This window comes from Asparagus officinalis, chromosome 7 (genome assembly GCF_001876935.1).
Source record: "Asparagus officinalis chromosome 7, Aspof.V1, whole genome shotgun sequence".
NCBI lineage: Eukaryota > Viridiplantae > Streptophyta > Magnoliopsida > Asparagales > Asparagaceae > Asparagus > Asparagus officinalis.
Window position 1 is genome coordinate 84,998,652 of NC_033800.1, and position 10,325 is coordinate 85,008,976.

The 10,325-nt window shown below is 36.8% G+C and overlaps 1 protein-coding gene across 6 annotated transcripts; it reads right to left on the bottom strand.

Annotated features, from left to right (window-relative positions):
• On the bottom strand, positions 212-9,218 carry LOC109848441 (probable rhamnogalacturonate lyase B). 6 transcript variants are annotated; one of them, XM_020417931.1, is made up of 16 exons: positions 9,066-9,218; positions 8,901-8,985; positions 8,663-8,784; positions 7,365-7,415; positions 7,154-7,276; positions 6,955-7,080; positions 6,427-6,568; positions 6,189-6,359; positions 5,801-5,956; positions 5,401-5,507; positions 5,216-5,306; positions 4,989-5,130; positions 4,756-4,912; positions 1,460-1,576; positions 1,040-1,166; positions 212-655 (listed from the first exon to the last, which is right to left on the bottom strand). In XM_020417931.1, the coding sequence occupies exons 1-16, from the start codon at positions 9,086-9,088 to the stop codon at positions 398-400; spliced, it is 1,998 nt and encodes a 665-aa protein (XP_020273520.1). In that variant the 5' UTR covers positions 9,089-9,218; the 3' UTR covers positions 212-397. The 6 variants fall into 6 exon arrangements, with proteins under 6 accessions (XP_020273520.1, XP_020273521.1, XP_020273523.1 ...); XM_020417932.1 differs by having other exon boundaries at positions 6,955-7,074; positions 9,066-9,217; XM_020417934.1 differs by lacking the exons at positions 7,365-7,415; positions 8,901-8,985; positions 9,066-9,218 and having other exon boundaries at positions 7,154-7,230; positions 8,663-8,726.

Consider the following 10,325-nt stretch of genomic DNA (forward strand, 5'->3'; position numbering starts at 1 on the left):
GTTACGGTAGAGGTAGGACAACGGTAGCATATGAGGCGGTTTGAGAACCGTCGCACTTGCTCAAGGGCGACGGTTCCATGGCTAGTGCAACGGTTTTGAACAGTTGCGTTAGAGCAAATATGTGGTAGTGAAAGAAGTCCCCGATCCTTGCACAGTCTTAGTATCAAAATGCTTAGAGCCGATAAATATACCAGTGTCAAGATTCACGCAATTGGGACTCTTGTGAAGGGTATATATTGGAAGGGAAGACGGAGCGAGGTTAAGAGATGATTGGTTTAGGAATTGAAGTTAGGGTGAATACACACGCAATCAGTACCGCATATCACATTCAGTAGCACTACATTCATGCTCTTCACTCTACGTTAGCTGTTACATACTTCAGATGCACGGATGATAGTCACGTCCTCCTGTTTGAGTCGGAGTTCGTAGGTCCTTCTAAGCGAATGTAGTCATACATTATCCCGTGAAACGGACTTGTGTTCATCGCCTGCGTCAGAAATACGGTATTCGTACCTTCAACGAGCCAAGAACCCCGCACGTCAACATCATACAGCCAGTAGAGACCATGGATCCCATGTCTCGCAATCGCGTTATCCTTGCCAATTATCCCCGTCCAGAAGTGAGGAGGGTTTGCATTCAGGTCGTTGACGCGGACCTTTAACAAAGACAAGTTATGTTTATTAGTTTCAACAAAATATGGTTAATTGCAAGTACGCAGTCTGTGCTATGCATGCTACAGTTGTCAGTTGTAACCCCTTGACATCAGATAGCATTACTTTTGTGCTCAATCCAGAGGGCAATGTAGTTCTTTTTTCAGTTAAACTGAGGGCAAAAGCTAATGTATCATCACGTGATTTCAAAGGATTCCTACGTGACATCTCAAACCTAAATTAGAAAATAATGCCATCTGCAGTTCAGGAGATGTAAGTGCTAATAATTTTATGGAGTGCAAGTGACTACATCCTCGTGGTAGAAAGGAGGTGTATCCGCAATTGACCATGTCAAACACAGACTTTGAAAAGAACGGCAAAGTTTCTACCTGTAAGTCAGAATACGAAGCCGATGCAAGTGCAATCCGTAGCTTGTAGTTTCCATTTTGATCAACAGGGTCAAGTTGGAATCTTATCTGCCAAGTGGTCGATAGATATGAGCTTTGACCACTCTTCCTGAAAGGAAAAAGAATTTTTGAATTAGCTGTCACAGGCAAAAGAAAATGTGCTGGAAACTAATGTTCATTTTTTGTATTTTGTTTTGTTTGCCAATTGAAACATGTAAGCTAACAAGGAATATGACAAAAAACAAACAAAATAATTTATGAAATGTCACATTTCAAAGGAAAGGGGGTCGTTAATATTAGCTCAAGTAGTAATCCAAATATTCTTATTTCTTATCCATCAATAATTTAAATTTGTTTATGTACTGAAATACCGATCAAAATGCAGCACTTAGGCAACCTTACCGTGTAACTTGAGCGAAGAACCAGTCCTTGGTATAGTCACTTTCACCGATAGTATAAACAAGATCTCCATCTGGGTATAAATCTGCATACCTCTCCCATAGTCCATATTGCCTAAACCTGTAATAAGAACGTCGCATATTTGTTAGTCATTTCGAAAAAAGAAAATTGTCTTCAAAATTTGTTAAGTTGAAAACCTTATTGATCAAAAGCTTTTTGACAAATTTACGGTTAATGCGAGTACATCCCCTGTACTATCACCTAGTTGCTTACACTCAATTGCGGATAGACTTCCTAGTTCTATGTAGATCTCTTGACTAAAATGTTTTTATTCTTAAAAGTCTATTTGTCATAAAAAACTTCCTCGAAGGGTAAAAGAATTAAATGAGTTTCACTCATGATGCAGACCGCTTAACAGACAATTTCATGGATGATTCAAACAATCACGAGCTAAATACAAATTTATACGTATTATTGACTTCCACAAAAAAAAAAACAATCATATCTTCCAACCTATAAGGCAGATTCTGACATATTATATATGTAAATCGCCTATCTCGACGAGACGGAGCCAACTAGATTGTCAGATTTTTAAAATCTCATCAGTAATACCCGGTTTTGGCTGAAATCCTAAAATAATTAGCTTTTAGTTTATTTTTAGTAATAAAGTTGGAGTCTATTTAGATTAAGAAATAAATTCATTTTAGAGTCAAATTAGATTAGGAAACAAATTCAATTTTGACTCATGATTTGTTTCCTCTATTATAGGGAGTCTTTTTAGGATATAATTTGATACTATCTATTTCTTTGTAATTCTAGTCTTACTAGGAGTCTTATTTGTATTTCTATTTAAGAAGAGTCATGTAAACCCAAAGAAGAATAATAACTTTTGATTAATAAAATTTCTCTTTTTAATATTTTCTTCGTGGATTTGAAGTTCTTGTGGATTCGAAGATTGTTCTTTGTGGATTCAGAGAACGTCCTTGGTGGACTTCGAGGCTATAACTTCCGCACTGCGTTAATTTGTATCAGAGCTTTGTTCCTCTGATCCGACGGCATGTGATGAAGCCTTTTTTTTCTTGAACTGAGTTCGACGTGTTGAAGACCGATGTTAATCAGATAAAGATTGTCATAGAACGACTTGCGTCGATAGTGCAGCGTCTGAACACGGGAGGAGTTCGAAAATCGTGTTGATGATCACCAACGACATGATCCGACTCCACATGATGAATTCAATAGTGATGACTATGAAGCCTCATGCCACGGTTATGATCGCAGAGACCACCAAAGACAGGACAATTATGACACTAGAAGATTAAAAATACCATCCTTCAATTGAAAACTTCATGCTGATGATTTCATTGATTGGATGATAAAGTTGATAAGTATTTTGAGTATAAGATAATCCTAGAAGATTAAAAAGTTAAATTAGTGTCTTACAGGCTTAAAGAAAAAGCATCTGTATCGTGGGATGAAGTACTGATAAATCGATACCACCAAGGGAAGGATCCGGTTCGAACGTAGGCAAAGATGAAGAAATTATTGAGAAACCGTTTCTTACCTTCCAACTACAAGCAATGTCAGATGTCTTTAAAAGATTCTTTTATCTTAGCCGCTACGATCCGTCTAGCGAAGAAGGTGGAGCGAGAACTTGAGCAGAACGACATATGACCTTTATCATGAATGTGTTTAGAGAGTTATCAAACTAGTTATGAATATGGGAAAATTAAGAAACCTCAATTCATCTCTGAGAAAGAGTCTGGATTTGTGAAGAGCACTGAGGAAGCATCAATAAAGACTTCATCAATTATGTCAATCATAGAACCGAATCCATTTAAGACAGAGATTGGTAACGAGAAGACTTCTCTAGTGGCAAACAACAAGACGCTCACTCCCAAAAAGGAAAATTTTGCCATCATCAAGATTCATTTTGAGGAACCTGATGTTGATGATATGTTAATAAAGATGAATATTCTACATGATATCGTGAGTGATGTGTTCCGATGGAGAAGGATAAAATAGAGAGCAGGATAATTGATGGTATGTGTGAATTTCTTGGTGGAGGGCTCGAGGCAAAGAAGATGAAAGAATTATGTATGGATAATTGATGGTATGTGTGAATTTCTTGGTGGAGGGCTCGAGGCAAAGAAGATGAAAGAATTATGTATGAAGTATGAGGGAGAAAATTCTTATTCTTGGTGGAGGGCTCGAGGCAAAGAAGATGAAAGAATTATGTATGAAGTATGAGGGAGAAAATTCTTATTTGGAAGCAACGATCATCAATAATTTCAGCAACGATGAGATGATACCGACGACACTAGAATATGGGAAGCAGCAAGAAAAATATTTGGAAGAGTTTTTCATGTCAACTACAGAGCCACATGCTGCCAATTATATACACATGTCATGGGAAAGATTCATAGACAAGTTTGATACAGAAGAAGTCCTAGCAGAGGAGGTAAAAGAACAAATGGAGAAAATCAACGCTAAATACAAGGTTGATGCTGATCGTTACAAGCGAAAAAATATTTAATAATGAAGTTACTATTCTAATAAATATAAGCTCGGGGTCGAGCTTCTTTCAACAAGGGGAGACTGATGTAGGACACTTAACAGATAATTTCATGGATGATTCGGACAATCATGAGCTAAATACAAATTTATATGTATTATTGACTTCCGTAAAGAAACAATCATATCTTCTAACCCAGAAGGCAGATTCTGACATATTATATATGTAAATTGCCTATCTTGACGAGACGGAGCCAACTAGATTGTCAGATTTTTAAAATCTCATCAGTAATACCCGATTTTGGCTGAAATCGAAAATAATTAGTTTTTAGTTTATTTTTAGTAATAAAGTTGGAGTCTATTTAGATTAGGAAATAAATTTATTTTTATAGTCAAATTAGATTAGGAAAGAAATTCAATTTTGATTCATGATTTGTTTCCTCTATTATAGGGAGTCTTTTTAGGATAGAATTTGGTACTTTCTATTTCTTTGTAATTCTAGTCTTACTAGGAATCTTATTTGTTTTCTATTTAATTAGAGTCATGTAACCTCAAAGGAGAATAATAACTTTTGATTAATAAAATTTTTATTTTTAATATTTTTTTCATGGATTCGAAGATTTTTCTTTGTGGATTCAGAGAACGCCGTTGGTGGACTCCGAGACTATAACTTCCGCGTTGCGTCAACTCAGGGCGCTATCTGCAACAATAGATCTACAAGGGATCTATCCACAATTAACCTTAAATCTAATAGCCAGCCAAATTGAATTGAGTTACATAAGAATTACCTGTCAGGATGATTGATATAGAGTCTGTTGACATAGTTAGGGTTAGGATCCGGAACAAAGAACTCAGCGGCTGAGCGATCAGGGACTCCTATCTCCCACAAAGTAGGACCATCTCTTGGAGGCTCATATATAAGATCACCCAAATCGATAATACATCCTGCTCAATTAAATGCCAAAAAAAAATCCACTAGTGCATGTTTAAGTTTATTTCAAAAGGGATGACACAACCTCACCTGCAGTTAACATAATAGTTGCATCAAATCTATAGTCTCCAACAAAGCCAGGAACCCATGCATACAGATTATAATCTCCAATTCGAACATTGCTAATTGAGAATTCTCCAAAAGCATCAGCCCTTGTCCAGAACTGGTATCCCTGAAAAGATCCTAAGATGTAATATTATGATTATTTACTTGATATTTCAACTAAAACATAGGAATAATATCAACTTTATGTTGACCTTGCTTTCCCTTTGCCACGAACCGGTTTCCCCTGGTAAAGCCAAGCCGACATATGCATAGCCTGCATAAATGTATTCATCGTCTATATACCTGAAGGGGAAAGTAAAACAAAATAACAAGTTAATCCTTTGGGCTTCTATATGTCTTTATTGTGAGAATAAACTATATTAAACCAAAATAATACCTATCACTGACAAGTAGTCTACCAGTAACGCAACCTCTCTGCTCGGATGTCGGGTAGTCCTCTGAGAAGGGAAAATTATATGGCCAACTGTCTACTTCAATTTGCATCTGAACATTAATTTAATAGGAACAATTAAGAAAATTTGTGTCCCTCAATTTTTTTTAAAAATAATGTGAACTTTGTAACAAGCAAAATAAGAGGAGGATTCATCAAGTGTATGAACTTAGAGAAGAAATTCCTATCTTCGAAATTCTTAATGCTTTAAAATAAATGCAGTGATTTGAAATACTAAGTTGCATTTCAAAAAAGTTTATTTTATATCAACTGTTTTTTGGCCCGAAGTTACTATAGTGATAGTGTACATTTAATTAAGAGCAGGAAAAAACAGTGTGATGACAACCTGAATCTTTGCATCCTCCCACAAAAGTTGTGGATCTGTAAAAATCCAAGAAGAATTAAGATACATAAACACTGGACCGAAAACCTTTTTCCAGTATTCTCCACCTCTAAATTGTAGTGCAAGGTCAGCACCGGCATAATGTGTACTGACAAACATCTGCGTGCACACAAACATAATGTCAGATATATAGCAAATTGTCTAACGTGAACACAAAAATACATGACAAATGCTAAATACACTAGAATATTCTTTGGATACTACGTTACAAACATGTTACAGAAACAGACACATGGAACCTAATTCCAATCCACGAGGAAGTTTCCCACATGTATCTTGTAGAACGAAAGCAGTATGAATAGTAGTGCATTTAATAATATACTACACTTACAGCAAGTGTAGTAGGACCAACATGCGAAGTAAGATCTTGCTTGATGGGCCCACCAGTTCTGAACTCATCACTAGGTGTAATTTGCCAAAACCCTATCGGAGGGTCGAAAGAAATCCAACCATGTACCTTGTTATCCTTGTTCTCTATCGAGTATTGATATTTGTCATCCACCTAGGTATATACTCCACAATTAGATCAACAAGAAAAGTAAATTTCAACCAAAAGTCCTTCATGTTACCTCTCCTTTGAGCTCTGGATTGATTGGATTCACCAAAAGCACGGCCTCTGGATATGCTAATTGTTTACCCCTCCCTGGGAGACGGTCATCAGGCATCGGCATGATCCTCTGTCTGTCGTCAGCTAATGCCATATATTGGAACCTATATTGAATAAAAATTTGTCATTCATACTAATAAAACATATATCTTGTCCATAAAAGCTAACTAGAGCACAGGGTATTGGCTCAAAGTTTTAAAAGAATTGAGCTTGAGCTAGTCAATAATGCTGGCTCTCTAGTATAATCTCAATATAGATATTTCCAACTTGTATATTTATCCTTCAATATCCTAACTTACTATGGCATGTGACTTCAAAAACATATAGTGGATATAAAGGAACAGTAGAAATAGAGAAAAGTGTGTGTGTGTGTATGAAAATTCAATGGTTAGCTTAATGAATATCTATTACTTAGCTTCAATTACAGCAAATATAAACTGTCTGTTGAGAAATGTAATATTCAAAAAAATGAGGGCTGAGAGCAGCGTACTTGTCTTTTCGAAGCTTGAATGCTATCCGAGCCTCTGGCATATCAAAATCAGGCCAACCCTCCAAATGCTCATAAATGCCGTAAGTGTAGAATCCTGAAGATCCTCGGAGCATTACAAACCTAAAACTGGAATATCAGTTATCTCATAACTATCAAAATGTCAAAGAAATTTCTCACCAAAACAAAAAAAATTACATACCTCTTTTCAATGTTTAATGGTGCAATCGTAGTGTCTTTTAGGGAAGGATCCCACATCCGGGTGAATGACACCTCCACCTGATTATCATCTTCAGCTATTATGCTAAAATCAGTACCTATTATCCTAGATGAGAGCATGAATGTCCAGTTTATTTGGTATTCAACATACTTCAAGGACATAAACACAAAACGAACATAACGAGCATATTTACTTATCAAATATTATATTGCCTCCAGGTTCACTCCAAACATGATCCCAGTACCTATATGCCCACGTAAGCACAATGTAAGAATCAAAGCAACTCAAAGTTTATATGACTACCATCATGTAAATTACACCTTACTTATGCCAGTGTTCTGGACATCCATTTTTTTTTTGGTAATTGATATAAAAGAAACTGTTCGATGTCTAAATTGAAAATATGAATACATGTTAGCAAGAAATATGGTTCCTTGCTACAGCCATTGAATACATTGTATGTAGGTTAGGTACAAACCACGTTTGTCCACACTAAATTGTTTATTGGCACTTACATCTCATGAACTTCAGACAAGATAATTTCCTAGTGAGAATCATGTGAGAAAATTAATTTTTTTGTCATCGGTTTTAACTGATAGAATGAAATCAACCTCAAAATTGAGGGCAAAAAGTAATGTACGCTCACATGATTCTCTCCGTAACACGTTAACCTTGAAGAGAAATAATGTTCAGGGAATGTAAGTGCTAATGAAATAGTTTTAAGGGATATATGTGGCTTCACTTCCAGAGTACAGGGAGTGTATTAGTAGTTAACCCCTTACATGTATGGTGACAAGGATAAGGCTTGGGTCCTCGCAGGAAAAATATGGTAAATTTCTCTTAACCCCCTGAACTTGAGGGTGTTTTGCACATAATCCCCTGAACTTTTTATTCCACTTAATCCCCCTGGATTTATCTCACTTAACCCTCCAAACGTAATGCTGTGAACTTTGACAGGTCACGTGCCATGCACGTGACAGCATAGGACCGAGGGGGCCCAATTAACTTTTTTCATAATTTCCGGTTGTATTTTCAAAAAGGCCGGTGTGATCGTTTCACCATTAGCTGCTGACGCTGTCATGGGGATGTTCTGGAAAAACTTCAAAGTTTACAGGGAAATTGGAATAAACAAAGTTTGGGAGGGTTGCGGGCAAAACCGCCCAAAGTTTTGGGGGATTTAAGTGCAATTTACTCAAGAAAGCAATCATCTTCGAAGAGGATACCCTAAAACCTAGTTGTTAGATACTATGTCAACCATTTTTTTTTTCTTAGGAAAAATACCATATCAGGTGCAGCCGTGCAGGCCAAGAAAGCAAATCAGGCCATCATTTGAAATGGCAAGTTCGATAACGTAGTCACAATCACAGCATGCGCAACTAGTTTATAAACAATAACAGGGCAACATCAACCGCTTTCAAATACAAATCTATACTTTAATGTACCTAATTCTATAAATAGCTAGTCACAAGTTAAGGGGAAAATAAAGCATACCCTCTATTGTCTTCTTTGTTGAGAACCTCCATCACATTATCCACACCATTATATTGAATTCCAGTAACAATCCCATCCGGCTTCGACAATGTAAGTTGCAACAACCCATTATCAATTATAACCTACAAAACCCATACATACACATACACACGCACGCGCGCGCGCGTAACCACAAAATCAACAAATAATCCATAACAAATAAAAATATCATCAGGATACAAGGAATTTTGATGCATACATATTTATCTTGAACATATAGCCGGACCCCGATAGGCGACATTGGACCCTGTTGGCCTGAAGTGCAGCAGTTTGATATGGCTTTCCTGTTACATATGGACAGTAGATCAAATTGGGCATAGTTTTAAGACGGCTAGGTGGTTATTATAGTTAGGACGTGTGTTACCTAAGTTTATGAAGAGGACGCATGCTGCGGGAATTCTCTTGAAAGCCAAGTATCAGTCTCTTGAAAGCAAAGATGAGAAAGGAGTTTAGCTTTGTAGGAGGAGGGAGAGGAGGGAATTGGGATGCTTGTTGATGTCACGGGCGCTTGTTTGTGTGGGGTTTGAGACGCTTGTCATGCTTTTGGGATGGACAGAGATTTTACTTCTTGGTTTTCTGGTTAAAATATTTTTTGGCTAACGAGTCAAAAGGTGCTCTTTTTTTTTTTTTTTTGAACTGTAGGGATTAGACTCGGTGTTCTGTGTAGAAATATCACGGGGGAGGATTAGGTACTGAAAAGGCTACGAGAGTAGGGAGCTTTTTGGTTATATGATCTAATCGAGGCTAAATGCCACTTAAATAGGGGTGTGCAACGGTCGGTTCGGTTCGGTTTTTATCAAAATTTGAACAACCGAACCGAACCGCCTATAATTCAAAACCAAACCGAACTGTTGCAAGTCGGTTCGGTGCGGTTCGGTTCGGTTTGTTCGGTTCTAACTTCATCAAAATTCTTATCAAACAACAAACTGTGTTAAAGAGAAAAAAGATATCAACCAAGTAGGAGATTATGAAGCATTAAACACTGATATAATGATATTGATTTTAACCCATAATGATTCAGAAAATGAGTTTAGTGTTTGAGTTTTTGACTCTTTGGGGACAGGTCGGGTAGGGTTTGAGATCAGAATGGGTAATGTTACGCTATATTCGGTCGGTTCGGATCGGTTTGGGTTGAAAAATTTTCAAACCGACCCGAACCGTCCTACTCATAAAACCGATTTTTCCGGGTCGGTTCGGGTCGGTTCGGTCGGTTTTTTCGGTTTGGACCGAACCATGCTCAGCCCTACACTTAAATGCCCTATTGTTTTACACATTTATACTAAAATCCCCTAAGTTAGTAAAAAAATAGCGCTTTAATATTCTAAGTTGTAAAATTTTGATACATTAGTACCTTTTTGGTAGTTATCATCCACATAAACCTAAGAGTACGTCCTAACGACTAGCAGAATATATCAAAGTGCTACTTTCTTATAACTTAAAGAGTATTAAAGTGCTACTTTTACAATTTAGCGTATTAAAGTGTTATCTTTTTTCAACTTAGGGTATCAAAGTGATACTTTTAACGACCTAGGGTATTTAAGTGTCAATATGGTGAAACAACATGATATTTAAGTGCGATTTAGCCTATAATCTATGTATTTACTTGCTTTAAAAAAATCTATGT